This window comes from Kogia breviceps, chromosome 7 (genome assembly GCF_026419965.1).
Source record: "Kogia breviceps isolate mKogBre1 chromosome 7, mKogBre1 haplotype 1, whole genome shotgun sequence".
Taxonomy (NCBI): domain Eukaryota; kingdom Metazoa; phylum Chordata; class Mammalia; order Artiodactyla; family Physeteridae; genus Kogia; species Kogia breviceps.
Window position 1 is genome coordinate 12036156 of NC_081316.1, and position 17880 is coordinate 12054035.

At 42.8% G+C, this 17880-nt stretch overlaps 2 protein-coding genes across 9 annotated transcripts in view; one reads left to right on the forward strand and one right to left on the reverse strand.

The window, feature by feature from the left end:
• The window catches only part of TCN1 (transcobalamin 1), a 317931-nt gene that overhangs the window by 46234 nt on the left and 253817 nt on the right, over nt 1-17880 (reverse strand). The gene's annotated exons all lie outside the window — the stretch shown is intronic.
• OOSP1 (oocyte secreted protein 1) overlaps nt 15433-17880 on the forward strand; it is a 39241-nt gene continuing 36793 nt past the window's right edge. Inside the window, 1 exon segment of the mRNA XM_067039385.1 lies at nt 15433-15553. Within this exon segment, the coding sequence (XP_066895486.1) occupies nt 15433-15553 (121 nt within the window).

The following is a 17880-nucleotide window of genomic DNA, read 5'->3' on the forward strand; positions in this document are numbered from 1 at the left end:
CCACCTGTCATTTAATTAAGCACACCTTCCCACCAGGAACCCTCCTCAATATTAGCTATTGTATTACTGTGCTCTTCTTGAACCAATCTTGAGCTTTGAACCCTTATCTCAGAGTCTGATCCTATGCAGATTACATGCCACTTACTAGCTGTGTGACTCGGGGCAGGTTATTTAATTCCTCCATGTATCACCTGATCATCTGTATAATGGGAGGAAAATGATATCTACCTCCTAGGACTGTTTTTTTGTTTGTTTGTTTTTTTGCGGTATGCGGGCCTCTCACTATTGTGGCCTCTCCCGTTGCGGAGCGCAGGCTCAGTTGCCATGGCTCACGGGCCCAGCTGCTGCACGGCATGTGGGATCTTCCCGGACCGGGGCACGAACCCGTGTCCCCTGCATTGGCAGGCAGATTCTCAACCACTGCGCCACCAGGGAAGCCCCCTAGGACTGTTTTAATGACTAAATGAATGAATTTATGGAAAACTTTGAGAACAACATATGTTCAAACTTTAAGTCCTATGTAGCAGATACAATGAATAAGCCATAGGTCTGTCAGTTTAATACTATTAGAGATGAGTTGCACAATATTTTTAGCATGACCTCACTTGTAAGGCTTTAAAAATATACATAGGGCTTCCCTGGTGGCGCAGTGGTTGAGAGTCCGCCTGCCGATGCAGGGGACGCGGGTTCGTGCCCCGGTCTGGGAAGATCCCACATGCCGCGGAGCGGCTGGGCCCGTGAGCCATGGCCGCTGAGACTGTGCGTCCGGAGCCTGTGCTCCGCAACGGGAGAGGCCACAACAGTGAGAGGCCCGCGTATCACACACACACACACACACAAAAATATATATATATACATATGTGCTATATTTGTAAAACGAACGCTATCTATATATACTCATTTAGTAAAAGTGTAAAACCATGCATGGGAATGATGGTTACTGTCTCAGGAGAGGGAAGGAGAATTGCATTAAGTAGGGCACATGGTGGGGGGGGTCTCCACTGTAATGTTTTATTTCTAAAATATATCTGAAACATAAAAATGTTAAAAATCCGTTACAGCTGAGTGGTGGGCATATAAATGTTATATCCTTTAATTTTCCAGTTGTTTGAAAAGTTCTTTTCTTTTTCTTATAAATTACACCTTGAATACAGAGCCCGAATAACATTGGCTTGTATGTCTGCACTTTTACAAGGTGTTCTTTATCAAGTTCACTTTCCAAATCAGAGAACAAAGCCTAAGAGGTGGAATTGCCATTTTCACTTTGCTAACAAGAAGCAAAGCCAGATCTGAATGGTGTCTTTTATACTCTAATCTGCCACAGATGTTGTTAATATTGGCAGATGCAGGCAGTACTGTCCTACTGTTTAGCAGTTTTCTGAATTGTGGACACGTCATATTTTCAATTCAGTAGAAACATAATAATCCTTTACTGTTGGTAGCTTAAGTCCTTTAAGAAAGGTTTAGTAGCCATGGTGGAAATGAACACCATCTGGTCAACAAGGAGACAGAATACAAAGCTTGACTACACTGCAGGCCTATTGGGAACAGCTGTAGTAAGAATATTTCTTTGCCTTTCTCCAAGGTCAATAGGATGAGGTTAATTTTCATTCTTGGATTCTAGGAACAAGGTAAATTGATAATTTTTTTCTAATGAGTTTTGGATTTCTTATTTGACCGTACTTTCAATTGATCTGAGGCTACTTAAGAATTCACTTTGGAGGGTGGGATTGCACCAAGCTTATTTCCATAGCAGGCTAGGCTGGTCCTCTAGGTTTGAATCCCCTTCAACTTCCCTGTCTAGATGGATAAAAGCCTTCAAGTCTGTTGTAGCTGCTCCCCTCAGTGCCCCAGAGGGAGATAAATGCTTTTTTTTTGCAGTACGCGGGACTCTCGCCGTTGTGGCCTCTCCCATTGCGGAGCACAGGCTCCGGACGCGCAGGCTCAGCGGCCATGGCTCACGGGCCCAGCCGCTCCGCGGCACGTGGGATCTTCCCGGACCGGGGCACGAACCCGTGTCCCCTGCATCGGCAGGCGGACTCTCAACCACTGCGCCACCAGGGAAGCCCATAAATGCATTTTAACAAAATATTTTTGGAGGTCTCACCTTAAATCTGAAATGATGACTTCGAGTATGTAATCAAATAACCCCATCAGTTAAGACAAAGCTTTGTGGCATCCCTAAATTGATCCCACAAGGCCCTCTATAAGTCACGTGACCTACGTAGAACAAACTCTCAGGAAATTCAGAGATCCGCCAGGTCCACGAACATGGAGTAGAGCTGTTTAATTGTATGAGACCAGGCTTCCCTGGTGGCGCAGTGGTTGAGAGTCCGCCTGCCGATGCAGGGGACACGGGTTCGTGCCCTGGTCCGGGAAGATCCCACGTGCCGCGGAGCGACTGAGCCCGTGAGCCATGGCCGCTGCGCCTGCGCGTCCGGAGCCTGTGCTCCCCAACGGGAGAGGCCACAACAGTGAGAGGCCCGTGTACCGCAAAAAAAAAAAAAAAAAAAAAAAATTGTATGAGACCTACATACGCTTTTGAGTACCAGAGCTGTCATAAAAATGTTCCTTTCAGGAGGCAGTGATTGTAAAAGTTTTCCTTTGCTGGATAACTCTTTGCACCTGAGCACAGGCACAGGCCTAAAATGTTGTGAGGCTTCCTAAACCTTCACCTTCTGTTTCCTGAACAGTCCTTGCTGGGAGCGTTCCTTATCAAGATGAAGGCATCTATGTGGTTAAGAGAGCTGCTTTTCCTTAGTCCCTTGATTTTTACTAGGTCTGGGCTGTTGCCAAATAGGTGAGAAATACCGGGTTGATGGTGATTTAATTGAATGATTGCCGGTGATGGGCCTTCAGCATGGTGGTTTTGACAGGAGTATTTGCTCCTAATAACAAAGGCCAATGGGAAACTTTATGCCCTTTGACCAACATCTCCTTGTTGGATGACTAAGGCATCTCCTTTCTGCCTTAGTCCCTGGTAACCACCGTTATACTTTCTCCTATGAGTTTAATTACTTAGGTTATTTAGATTCTTCATATAAGTGGGATCATGTATTTATTTATTTTATTTATTTTTGCGGTACGCGGGCCTCTCACTGTTGTGGCCTCTCCCGTTGCGGAACACAGGCTCCGGACGCGCAGGCTCAGCGGCCACGGCTCACGGGCCCAGCCGCTCCGCGGCACGTGGGATCTTCCCGGACCGGGGCACGAACCCGCGTCCCCTGCATCGGCAGGCGGACTCTCAGCCACTGCGCCACCAGGGAAGCCCTTCTCCACATTCTTGCCATCACTTGTTATATTTCATTTATGATAATAGCCACCCTAACGGATGTGAGGTGATATCTCACTGTGGTTTTGCATTTCCCTGATTAGTGATGTTGAGCATTTTTTCATATATGTGTTGGTTATTTGTATGTCTTCTTTTGAGAAATATCTATTGCAGTCCTTTGGCCGTTTTAAAATAGGGTTATTTATTTATTTATGCTCTTTTGGACCTTAACCCTTTATCAGCTATGTGGTCTGCAAATACTTTCTCCCATCCCATAGGTTGCCTTTTCACCTTGTTGATGGTTTCCTTTGCTGTGCAGAAGCTTTTTAGTGTGATGTGGTCCCATTTGTCTATTTTTGCTTTTGTTACTCGTGCTTTCAGTGTCATATCCAAGAAATCATTGCCAAGGCCAATGTCAAGAAGATTTTCTCTATGTTTTCTTCTAGGAGTTTTCCAGTTTCAGGTCTTATATTTAAGTCTTTAATCCATTTTGAGTTGATTTTTGTGAATGGTGTACCACAGGGGTCCAATTCTATTCTCTTGCATGTGGATATCCAGTTATCCCAATGCTATATAAGTCCTAGAGATCTACTGTACACCATAGTACCTGTGGGTAACAATACTGTACGTTTAAAATTTTGCTAAGAGGATAGATCTTAGGTAAAGTGTTCTTATAACATGCACAAAAATAAGAGAATGGGGGCTTCCCTGGTGGCGCAGTGGTTGGGAATCCGCCTGCCGATGCAGGGGACACGGGTTCGTGCCCCAGTCCCGGAAGATCCCACATGCCGCGGAGCGGCTGGGCCCGTGAGCCACGGCTGCTGAGCCTGCGCGTCCGGAGCCTGTGCTCCGCAAAGGGAGAGGCCACAACAGTGAGAGGCCCGCCTACCACAAAAATAAGAGAATGGGAGGAAAAAATATGTGTAAAGGTGTTTTTTTAAATACTACTAATAGAGAGGGATAATATCTATTCTTATATTTTAAAAAAGATTTAATTTTTTAAAAGCAGTTTTAGGTTCACAGCAAAATTGAGAGGAAGGGACAGGAATTTCCCATATATCCCTGCCCGCCCCCAGGCACAGCCTCCCATTATTAACATCCCACACCAGAGGAGCACTTCTGTTGCAGTTGATGTGTCAACGTAGATTCATCATACGCACCCGAAGTCTGTAGTTTACCTTAATGTTCACTCTTGTACATTTATGGGTTTGGACATGCATCCACCATTAAAGTATTAAACAGAATAATTTCATTGCCCTAAAAAACCTCTGTGCTCTGCCTATTCATCCATTCTGACTCACCGTAAAAGCTCCAGTCTTAATTATGGCCCAGGAAGCACTCTGCAGTCTGGTTTTATTATATTCCAGGGAAGAGGGCTAGGAAGTGCCAGCACTGAATTCCTACCAGGCTACCCCATCCTCCTCACCCTACTTTATTTTTTTAAAATTTATTTTATTGAAGTATTTACAATGTTGTGTTAGTTTCTGCTGCACAGCAAAGTGATTCAGTTATACATATGTATACTTTTTCATATTCTTTTCCATTATGGCTTATTACAGGATATTGAATATAGTTCCCTATGCTATGCAATAGGACCTTGTTGTTTATCCATCCTGTATATAATGGTTTGCATCTGCTAATCCCAAACTCCCAATCCAACCCTCCCCTGCTCCCCTCCCCCTTGGCAACCACACATCTGCTCTCTATGTCTGCCCTCACTCTGTTTTAGCTGTTTGACCTCCTTGTCATTCGTTGAATAGGCCAGGCATGCTCCTGCCTTAGGACCTTGGCACCTTGATGATCTGCCTAGAATTCTGTCTGCCCCCTGTTCTTCTATGGCCGGCTCACCTGACAACTTCAGGTCTCTGCTTAAATGTTACTTTCTCAGTGAGGCCTTTTGTTTTTGTGCTGTGAAGTTTTATTTATTTATTTATAAATTTTTGTTGACATATAGTTGATTTACAATGCTGTGTTAGTGTCTGGTGTACAGTAAAGTGAATCAGTTATACAGTGAGGCCTTCCTTGACTGAGAGAATTCTTTTAAATTTTCTCCCATGTACAGCTCTAAACCTTTTGTAGTGTTTATCACCATCTAATATGATACATATTTTACTTATTTATTTCATATTCTCTGTATCCCTTCATTATAGTAGCAGCTCCAGGAGATTCCTTCCCCCACTTCTGTATCTCCAGTGCCTAGAACAGAACCTGGCATATAACGTATTTCATTCATTCTAACAAGTACGTTTTATTTTTCATATAATAAGACATCCAAATTTTAGAGGCTTTATAATCAATGACATTACAGTTGGCTGGTGGCCAGGTGTGCTGTAGCTGCGACCACTTGCACATGAAGAATTTTATCTGAAATTTTCTGTTGACACCTCCTGGTAAGGTCAGAGAGGGTCAGCATGAAAACTTGAAAAATTGGGGTCACCGATGGACAGGCAATTCTGGAGATAAGAGTGGAGCATTCTTTTAAGAGATACTGCGTTATCAATGCTTGTGATGGCTCAAAGCATGATAATTATGTGAGAAAACAGGGACTGATGATTCTGAGCCAGGAAGCGATTTGGAAGACGCAGACTCACGATGAAAATATTTTAGGATTTCCTTTCACCAGCTACTTTGTTTACATTTGCTTTTGTATGTAGCATGTGAGTGATATGATTAAAAATGTCCCCAGAGCTCTTTTAATTTGCATAGAATGATTCTAAGATTAAGTAACAAAATGTGTCAGATTAATTGGTAGCTTCTTTAATCTTAGTGGTCCACAAAATAATGGTGTATCTAAAGTTGGAAGAATCTTAGATTCAAGGGAACAACTGGAACAGATGCTCAAAGATTTGTTAAATGAGCGAACGGAAGTTCGCCCTGACTTTTTTCTTCTCCAAAAGGCCCTCGTGGCTCCTTCTAAACCTATGAAACGGTGCCATCTGCAGGGAACGCAGCTCATGATGTCTGGTTTGGTTGTGAAGACCCCAGAGAAGTCACTACTTGTTTTTCTTCCCTGCGAGGTAGGAGATAGATGGGCCCCTGGGCTGGACAGCTGGTGTTTGTCAAGTGGAGCAAAATTGAAGCTTTGTTCTCACCCAGACACTCCAAGGACAAAGGTAGTGGCAGAAGCTGAGCTCTGCTGGAATAAAGAGATAAGATGACCACTCCTGAGGTCAAGGAAAACTTCCCTGTCTGCATACGCACAGGAAGGCTCCTTGGGGAACAAAAGGGAAGGGGGTGCCACCCCATAATAAGTGTGGACATGCACCCATAGGCCTCTGCAATGGGATCCATCTTAGCAAAAAGTTGCACACGTATGTTGGGGAAAGTCCTAGGACAGGTCAGGTGTGAAAAAGAAACAAGATAATTGGCCAAATGTAAACAAAGACCTGGAAGGACAGCACTCCTCATTAGAGAGGACGCCCAGATCCTTTCTGCCTTGCTTCTGACTTAGCCAAACGTTTCTCTGTGTGCTCTCCCAGATGTTATGCTGTGTCTCTAATAATAAACTTTGTACCTGTTTTTACAGTTTTTGCCTCCTTGAAACACTCTTGCTTTCAATGGGGGTAAGAGCCAGGGGAACTTTGCTTCTAGCCTCTAGCCCCTCGTGGTCTAGTGGCTAGGATCCCTGGTTTTCATCCAGGCTGCCCAGGTTGAATTCCTGGGCAGGGAACTGAGATCTCTCTTTGGGACTTCTCACTGCTGTCTCTCCAAGATCACCTGTGTGTGTGCCTGTGTATTTGTGGAGGAGGCAGGGGAGGGTCCTAGTCTATGCTGCAGGGGCGCGGGGCAGAGAATGAAGATCTAGAGTCTAAAGAAAAGGTCTGAGCCGTGAGGTATTTTCAGTCTAGCTTGGGAGGCTGTCTTTTCTTCCAGCAGAGATTTTCATCTCCAAGAACCAATTCACTATCCAAGAAAATCTCTCTTTTTTTTTTTTCCTTTTCTTGAAAGTGATATTGTATGCCTTTTATTTCTCTTCTCTGAACACGGGGAAACACACGGGTGATTCTTCCTTTCTTGTCAAACTCTTCTCTTCCCCACATATTAATGAACAATGTCTGATCACCTGTTCAATGCCAGACCCTGCTTTAGGTCTCAGGAGATATGCAGTTGGCAGGAAACACAAGGCCACCAAACTCATGGAGCTGACTTTCTGGCACAGAAGGTAGACAATAAACACATAAACAAATAATTGATAATTTCATATTGCAGCAGGTGGTCTAAAGTGATAGTGGTGGGTAAAAATGGAAACTGGGTGGGGAAGGGCAGGGCTTAGAAGCAGCACGCTCTGGGATGGCCTCCTAAGGGGGTGATGTCCAAGCTGAGAAAGGATGAGAGCCTGCCAGCCACCAGTGCTTCAGTGAAAGGGCATTCCAGGCTAAGGGAACACAGAATGCAAAAGCCCTGATGTGGAAGAGAGCATGGCACCATCCGAGGACAAAGAGGAAGTCAATGTGGCCACACAGGTGGACAGACTTGGGATCTTTTTGAAAGGCACAATGACCAGGAGTTGTTGGTGCACTAGATATGGAGGGTGAAGGAGTAAAGGAAGTAGAGGGGTCAAAGATAACGTCCAGGAGTTGGGGCCCGGGTAGTCAGGTGGATTATGATGCCACGTAATGATGAACAGTTTGCACAGAAAGATGAATTCTGGACAAGTGGCCATGTCAAGTAGGCAAACAGATACACAATCCTGGACAAGTCAGAGAGGGAGCCAAACAAGGGCTCAGGTTGGGCCGAGCCAACAATCCCGGGGTTAGTCTCAGTTCTGATGTTAGGCTATGCTATCTTGGGTACCACTTCATCACTTCAGCAAACATGTACTGAGCATCCACTGTAAGGACTTTTCAGCCATGGATACAGAAAAGGGGGGAAGGAATCCTTTTTTTCCAGGGTACAATTTTTTGGGTGGAAGGGGGAGGGTTTAATGGATGCAAAGAAGTAAGAGTGTGAAGAATAAGAATTGTGTGCCGGTGGGTAGGGATCACTCATCTTTACTGGAATATTTCTTAATTCTTGTCACCTGGCTGTGCTGAGTTTCCCTGAGTACTTTTGGGGAAGGGGATCAGAATTGCAACATGATATTTTTCTACTTCAACAGGGATAGAATGGGACTTCTTTTACTTTGATTTCTTAGTTATGGAAGAGGAGATTGAATCTCAAAAATGTTTATAAGGCAATGAATTATATTTGGGTCCAGTGACCCGTGAGTTGGCAGACTGATTTGAGGTGGGTTTTTTTGTTTTGTTTTGTTTTGTTTCTACCGTCATGACTTATGAGATTGTGATTCAGGTAAGAGTAGGATGCATTTCTCACACTTTTGTCTTTTTTGCTTTTATAAAGTCCAAATACTTGTTCCGAATTTGTCTTTGTAATAAGGTGCTATGCTACTAATTTTTTTTTTTTTTTCCGGTACGCGGGCCTCTCACTGCTGTGGCCTCTCCCGTTGCGGAGCACAGGCTCCAGACGCGCAGGCTCAGCGGCCATGGCTCACGGGCCCAGCCGCTTTGCAGCATGTGGGATCTTCCCGGACCGGGGCACGAACCCGTGTCCCCTGCATTGGCAGGTGGACTCTCAACCACTGCGCCACCAGGGAAGCCCTATGCTACTAATTTTGCTTTTAAACAATGCAGACTGAGGGAAAAGTAGGTTTTCTACCAAGAATGAGGGCATTTACTAAAGTAGGAGACGAAGAGTGAGTTTTCCCTTTTCCTTCATGTACTTGGGGTATCCTCTATACAGGACACTCTAGTTGGGTTGGCAAACTTTTTCTGGAAAGGGGCAGATAGCAAATATTTTAGGTTTTGTGAGCCATGCCTTGTAAACCATGATATCTATTGCAACTATTCTGTCATTGTAGCTCAAAAGTAGCAATAGGCAAATGAATGAGCATGTCTGTGTTTCAATAACACTTTTTTTATGGACACTGAAATTTGAATTTCACATAATTTTCATGTGTCATGAAATACTCTTCTTTTGGTTTTGTTTCACCCACTTAGCTTACATAGGCTAGCTCTACATTATATAAGGTATCTCTTTGTAGTATAAACTCCTGACAGTTTTTTGGATTCTAATGCAAGTGCCCGACTTAAGCTTTTGATTGCTGATGCACCCACTTCAAAGATGGCTGTCTCAAAAAAACACATCACCAGATAGAGTCAGGCCCCATCTCTCATTGACTTAGATAACTGACCATTTGGCCTCTTTAATTCCTACTCTTAATGTTATAAACTCATCAATAAAGGGTGTGTCTGTAAAAACCTAGGTCCCCAACCCTGGACCCCAATAAAAGCAGAACACCAGGCCCGGGCTCCCTTTCTACCTGTGACCTCATCATGTGGCCCTAGATATGCTGTGTACCCTCCAGGACCTGTGAGTAAGAAGCCTTGTCTTTCAAACTTTCCTGATGGTCATTGCTGAGGGTATCCTAAGAAAAACCACAATAGTGGGCCAGCCACGATGTTGGTTCTGAAAGGGGAGATGTCTGTGGGACGCTCTCAGTGGCCCCAGGTGGCACCCCAGGTATTTCTAGCCATAGCCCCAGTATAGGTGGGATGAGGGCAGGAAACAATCTTGCTGCAGATCTCATATTTCAAAACTATTTAAAGACTTATTTTTATTCCCACAAAATAAGAGAAGATGGATATGTTGGTGAACAGAAATGGAGAAACGTCAAAAATTTAAAGCACAATAAATACTTGTAGTTAGACTTCTGGTATTACTATTGCCTTTTTCCAGGTCACCCCAAAATACTAAATTCAAACAATAGTTTGACTTAGGACCAACTGTATTGTAGCAGTGTTCATCTTGCATCTCTGAGCTTAACCTTTTTTGGGGTCCTTCTTCATAGCATTTTATAATATCTAATTTCCATTCTAAACTTATTCTTGGGAAGTGTTTTTGTACAACTGTACTATCATTACCACTTAGTGTTTGCAGAGGAGTGTTTTGGACTTGATACATTTTCATCATAATAATGAGATGTTTATATTACTAGACAGTATCCCAAATCATTCATATAAGTTATGAGTAGCTACAGTAATACCCTTAATCATGCAATAATGTCCCAAAATGGTCAGGACATCTATTACCAACTATTACCAGTTTGAAAAACATGGTAACATTAGTGTTCTAAAGTAATCCTTTTTGGTTAACTAACATTGTTTTCTTGCTCTATTTAAAACTCTGTATAACTTACATATGTATCTTCTGAATCCAATAACTTCTGCTTCATTGAGTGAATAGAACTTCCTGGACCCTTAAATATGAAGATAGCTTTTTCCCCAGTGGGTTGAAAGGTAAATGAGAGTCAACAGACATGAAGGTCATTTCAAAGAGCACTCATATGTTATCAACTTTTTTTTTCCCCCATAACCACCCCACCTGTTATCAACTTCTTAGTTTAAATATGCAAACCTTCTCATGCCATATGAAATAACTTCCATTCAAATTTCTGTGTTCTATCAGGTGTCTGCAGATAGATGCTTTTTAACTGTCCTGCAGTACATTCCAAGGAACCAGACACGGACTTTTGAGTTTTATTGGATATGTGAGACTTCCTAGTGAGTCCTACAAATCAGTTAGTTTCCGGTTTAACTGTTGGCAGCCTCTTATTAAATGTAGAATTTCAGAAAATACCACAGTTCAGCCACAGATGGTATATAATAGCGTAGATTGTATAGCTCTTTAGTTTTGTTTTTCTACTTGAAGTATAGTTGATTTACAATGTTGTGTTAGTTTTAGGTATAGAGCAAAGTGATTCAGTTATACACATACACACATATATATGTATATATATAATTTTTTTCAGATTCTTTTCCTTTATAGGTTATTATAAAATATTGAGTACAGTTCCCTGTGCTACACAGTAGGTCCTTGTTGGTGATCTATTTTATATATAGTAGTGTGTATATGTTAATCCCAAACTCCTAATTTATTGCTGTTCTCAGCCCCTTTCACCTTTGGTAAACATAACTTTGTTTTCTATGTCTGTGGATCTATTTCTGTTTTGTATAGAAGTTCATTTGTATCTTAGATTCCACATAGGAGTGATATCATATGATATTTGTCTTTCTCTGTCTGGTTTATCTCATTTAATATGATACTCTCTAGGTCCATTCCTGTTGTTGCAAATGGCATTATTTCATTCTTTTTTATGGCTGAGTAATATTCCACTGTATATACGTACCACATCTTCTTTATCCATTCATCTGTCGATTGATATTTAGGTTACTTCCATGTCTTGGCTAGGACTTCCAAGACAAGTGGTGAGAGTGGACATCCTTGTCTTGCTCCTGATCTTAGAGGAAAGGCTTTCAGCTTTTTACCATTGAGTGCAGTGTTAACTGTGGGTTTGTCATATATGGCCTTTATTATATTGAGGTATGTTTCCTCTATGCCTACTTTCTGGAAAGTTTTTATCATAAATGGATGTTGAATTTTATCAAAAGCTTTTTCTGCATCTATTTAGGTTATCATATGGTTTTTATTCTTCAATTTGTTAATGTGGTGTATCACACTGATTGATTGGTGGATATTAAAAAATCCTTGCATCCCTGAGATAAATCCCACTTGTTCATGGTATATGACCCTTTTAATGTATTGTTGGATTCAGCTTGCTAGTACTTTGTTGAGGATTTTTGCATCTGTGTTCATCAGTGATATTGGCCTATAATTTGCTTTTTTTGTAGTATCTTTGTCTGGTTTTGGTATCAGGGTGATGGTGGCCTCATAGAATGAGTTCAGAAGTATTCCTTCCTCTGCAATTTTTGGAACAGTTTCAGAAGGATAGATGTTAACTCTTCTCTAACATTTGATGGAATTCGCCTATGAAGCCATCTGGTCCTGGACTTTAGTTTGTTGGGAGTTTTTAAATCACAGGTTCAATTTCAGTACTTGTAATTGGTCTGTTCATATTTTGTTTCTTCCTAGTTCAGTCTTGGGAGATTGTACCTTTCATTTATTTCTGTTCTGATCTTTGCAATTTCTTTCCTTCTACTAACTTTGGGTTTTGTTTGTTCTTCTTTCTCTAGTTGCTTTAGGTCTAATGTTAGGTTGTTTATTTGAGATTTTTCTTGTGTCCTGAGGTAAGATTGTATTACTATAAACTTAACTCATGGAACTGCTTTGCTGCAACCTCCCATGGATTTTGGATTGTCATGTTTTCGTTTTCATTTGTCTCTAGGTTTTTTTCTTTTTGGCTGTGCCATGTGGCATGCAGGATCTTAGTTCCCCAACCAGGGATTGAACCCGTGCCCCTGCAGTGGAAGTATGGAGTCTTAACCACTAGACCACCAAGGAAGTCCCTGTCTCTAGATATTTTAAATTTCCTCTTTGACTAGAAGTAAGTTATTTTTTAAAGTGAGGGATGGCTTATAGCATAATGAATCACAGCTTTCTGAAAACTACTAAGTTTTGATGCATATTTGATGCACAATTCTTAAGCAGCTATAGGAATAGAGTTCCTGAGTATGCATAGGAACTTGCATAGAGTATGCTAGTGGATGGCCAGATTTCTGTCTCATGGAAGAGAGGGCCCATCATTTGATGCATAGGGGAATGATCCAATGGTACAAAGTCAGATTCCTGAAAAGATAAAAACACAGAGCGCAGATCCTGTGTTCATTGTTTCTAAGAAAAGCAGAGTAAATGTTTGTGTATAGATCTTGAGACAGAATGTTCTATCTTTCAAACTCTGTCTTTCAGACAACAATGATTCATTTATAGTATTATATGCATGGTGTTATGGATGGTTATGGACACTTGACAGTTTCAATCTTCAAAACACGTATTGCTATGCAGGCATTTAATTCTTTTAGGAAGACTTTGAATCCGAACTTTAGGAGTCTTCTGAGTTACCCTTTACTGTGGGTTATCTGCACACTCAAAACCACCATTTTGTACTCTTAATAATATTATTTTTAGGATCCAGGTATCTACTGATGTTGGAATTGAAAGATATTTTACCTTAGTTTTGGTTATAAAATTCTAAACAAAGTTTTAGGGGTTAAACTCTTATTTAAAATGACCCCAGTTAGTGTCCCAATACAAACAATTAAAAAATATAATTTCTGTTCTGGAAGTACTTTAGAAACAGGGTACTGAAATAAAGCTTCATGACACTTGAGCAACATTAAGAAATGCTACTTGTACATTTCCTTACGTCAGCCACCTTGCAGAATCAATCTCTCTACCCCGTGTTTTGGCTTAGCCTGTTAAACATTTCTTTGAGTACCAAATCAAAGGCGATTTTTAGGAACTCCTCTCTGGATAAAATGGGAGAAAAAGGAAATACATGCCTTTAGCTATATTTAGATCTTTGTTTATGGACTGTTCTTTGGGTTGAACCAATTTGTTATTTGTGGCATCCACAGATGCGCTGCTCATATTTCCTTTCAAGGAAAGATGCATTGCCCATCCCAGAACAGCCTCCGGCTGTTAACGCCATTGCTCCTTTAGCCTTTGAGCAGAGGTCAAAGTCTTCTCTTGGGGGTTCCAATCCATGCCTGAGCAAGATTGGAACAAAGGTCTAGCCATTGCTGCCCAACCTGGGACTCCTCTAAAGGGCAATTTTTAGAATCCCTTGTTGGACTGGCACAGATACAGTCACGTCTCAATCTTTGTCTGATGGCTTCCCCTGATCAATGCTTTCTCCCTTTCCTTTCAGAGGAGTTACTCTTCAATAAAAATGGACACTTCCGAGGAGCTGAGTCAAGATGGCACGGTAGAAGACCCTGAGCTCACCTCCTCTCATGGGCACACCAAAAATGACAGCTATTTATAGAGCAACTATTGATGAGAAAGACTGGAATCTACCAGAAAAGATCCTCTACAGCTAGAAACATAAAGAAGGAACCACAAGAAAACAGGTGGAGGGGGGAGGATGTGGTATAGTCAAGATCCATATCCCTGAATGGGCAACCCACAAACAAGAGGATGATTACAATTTCAGAGTTCTCCCCAAGGAGCAAGGGGTCTGAGCCCCACATCAGGCTCCCCAGCCTGAGGGGCCTGCACTGGGAGGACAAGCCTCCCAGAACACTTGGGTTTGAAGGCCAGGGGCCTTGATTTTAGGAGACCCAGAGGCTGCGGGAAACAAAGACTCCACTTTTAAAGGGCTTTCACAAGATCTCACACATTCTGGGACCCAGGGTAGAGCAGTAATTTGAAAGGAGCCTGGGTCACACTCACCTGCTGATCTTGGAGAGGCTCCTAGAGAGGCAGGAGGCAACTGGAGCTCACCTTGGTGACATCAACACCGGTGGCAGCCATTTTTGCAAGCTTATTCTATCACATGGACACGGGTGCTGGCAAGGACCATTTTGTAGTCTTCCCTCTAGCTTATTGGCCTCAGGACTGCCCTGCCCTGCCTACCAGCCTGTAGGCACCAATACTGGAATGCCTCAGGCTAAGCAACTAGCTGGGTGGGGACACAGCCCCATCCACTAGTAGGCAGGCTGCCTTAAGACCCCTGAGCCCACAGCCATCCCTGGACATGGCTCTGTCCCCCACAGAACCCAGGACCTGGCCCAGTATGCAGGCACTAGACTGGATAGCCCAGGGCCCTACAGCCAGAGAGCCTGGGACACAGCTCTTCCCACCAGTAGGCAGCACCAGTCTGAGGACCTGCTGGATCTCAGCCCTACTCACCAGTGGGCTGACACGAGCTTCAGGACGCCCTAGACCCCGCAGCCAGCTGTGTCAGGAACTGGCCTCACCCACCAGGAGGCTGACGCTAGATCTGGGAATCCCGGCCCTCTAACCACCCAACCCAGAACCTGGCTCTGCCCACCAGTGAGCCAGCACTACCCCCCAGAGACCCCCAGATTTTCACAGCCAGACTTCTCGTGACCTAGCTCAGCCAACCAGCAACTGGCAGCCTCCAGGCAGGCCCTGGCAACCAATCAGACCTGGGACCAGCCATGCCTACAAGACCACTCACAGCTCACCACCATGGAAGGACCCACACAGCCTGCATGGGGGGGGTGGGAAATCCCTAGAGGATATAGCTCTGGTGACCATGCGGGAGTGCACTGCTGGCACACATAGGACATCGCCTACAAAGGGCCACTTCTCCAAGGCTGGGAAATGTAATCAACCTACCCTATACACAAAAATATAAACAGCAAATCAGGCAAAATGAGGAGATAGATGAACACGTTCAAATGAAGGAGCAAGATAAAAGCCCCGAAGAAGAACTAAGTGAAATGGAGATAAGCAATCTAACAGATAAAGAGTTCAAGGTAATGCTCATAAAGAAGCTCGGGGAACTCCAGAGAAGACTGGGTGAGCGGAGTGAGAATGAGGAGTTTTTAATGAAGAGTTAGAAAATGTAAAGAAGACACAAACAGATGAAGAATACAATAACTGAAATGAAAAATACACTAGAAGGAATCAACAGTAGGTTAAATGATACAGAGGAACAGACCAGCAAGCTGGAAGACAGTAGTGGAAATCACTAATGCTGAACAGAAAAAAAGAATGAAAAGAAGTGAGGACAGTTTAAGAGACCTCTGGGCCAACATCAAACGTACTAACATTCACATTATAGGGGTCCCAGAAGGAGGAGAAAGAGGAAAAGGTCTGAGAACATATTTGAAGATATAATAGCTAAAAACGTCCCTAACCTGGCAAAGCAAACAGTCACCCAAGTCCAGAAAGCACCGAGAGTCCCAAACAGGATTAATCAAGAGGTCCACATCAAGACACATTGTAATTAAATGGCAAAAATTAAAGACGAGAATATTAAAACCAGCAAAGGAAAAACAACGAGTTACATACAAGGGAACTCCCACTAGGCTGTCAGCTGAATTTTCGGCAGAAACTCTGCAAGCCAGAAAGGAGTGGCATGATATAGCTAAAGTGATGAAGGGGAAATGCCTACAACCAAGAATACTCTACCCAGCAAGGCTCTCCTTCAGATTGACAGACCAGCACAAGCTAAAAGAGTGCAGCATCGCCAAACCAGCTTTATAACAAATATTAAAGGGACTTCTCTAAGCAAAAAAGAAAAGGCCACGACTAGAAACATGAAAATTATGAAAGGAAAAAGCTCATCAGGAAAGGTAAAAATACAATACAGGTAGTAAACCAGCCATGTACAAAGCTAATAGAAAGGTTAAAAGACAAAAGTAGTAAAATGATATCTGCAATAAGCAGTTAAGGGACACACAAAACAAAACATGTAAGGTATGATGTCAAAAACAGTAATCATGAGGAGAGGGTAGTAAAAATGAAGGGTTGTTAAAATGCATTTAAAATGAAGAGATCAGCAACTTAAAATAATCACATGGGGGCTTCCCTGGTGGCGCAGTGGCTGAGAGTCCGCCTGCCGATGCGGGGGACGCGGGTTCGTGCCCCGGTCCGGGAGGATCCCACATGCCGCGGAGCGGCTGGGCCCGTGAGCCATGGCCGCTGACCCTGCGTGTCCGGAGCCTGTGCTTCGCAACGGGAGAGGCCACAACAGTGAGAGACCTGTATACCGGAAAAAAAAAAAAAAAAAAAATCACATGGTAACCAGAAACCAAAAATATGTAATAGATATACAAAAAAGAGAAAGAGTTCTATTTGTTTAACTAAAAGATTCAAACTCATAGAAGCAGACAGTTAAATGGTGGTTGCCAGGACTAGGGGTGGGGGAATGAGGAGTTTTTCTTTAACAGGTACAAAGTTTCAGCTAGGCAGATGAGTCAGGTCTAGAGCTCTGTTGTACAACACTGTGCCCATAGCTAACAATATTGTATGGCACACTTTTGAAGAGGGTAGATCTCATGTTAAATATTTTTACCACCATAAAAAATAATTAAACATTTCTGTCTCCAAAGTTAAGAAATAACATAATACTTTGCAAATCCACAAGGATTAGTATCCAGAATATATAAAGAATGTCATGCAAATCAACTGAAAACCAAATTCTGCTCAATATGCTATAATAATGTACATGGGAAAAGAATTTGAAAAAGGATAGATGTATGTATCTGTATAACGGAATCCCTTTGTTGTACACCTGAAACTATCACAACATTGTTAATCAACTATACTCCAATATAAAATGAAAAATAAAACAAATTCTGATATAAAATGGATAAAAGCCATCAACAGGCAGTATACAAAAGAGGAAATGTGATAAAAAGCAATCTCATTAGTAACCATGACACAGTTAATTAACATCCAGAAGCACCCTTTTCCCCTTCCAGACTGGCAAATATTGTTTCCTGAAACCAAGTGTTGGCGAGGGTGTGGAGAAACTCTAGAGGGAGGGTAAACAAGCACAATAAGTTTATTGAGGAATTGCTAACTGTCTAGGAAATAGTAGAATTGTATACTCTTTGTGTGCGCACATATACACGCTCACGCACCCTGGCATTTCCACTGCCTTGGAACCGCACCCTAGCAGACCCAGGAACACTGATACGTACGCAGGAGGAGCTGTGTACAAGGATGTAAATAGCAACATTATGAAAACGAGCAACTGGTGGCAGGTTAAATGTCCTTCAGCCAAGACTGGATACATAATTTGCGGCATGATCATGCAATAAAATATCAAAAGCAGGGCTTCCCTGGTGGCGCAGTGGTTCAGAGTCCGCCTGCTGACGCAGGGGTCACGGGTTCGT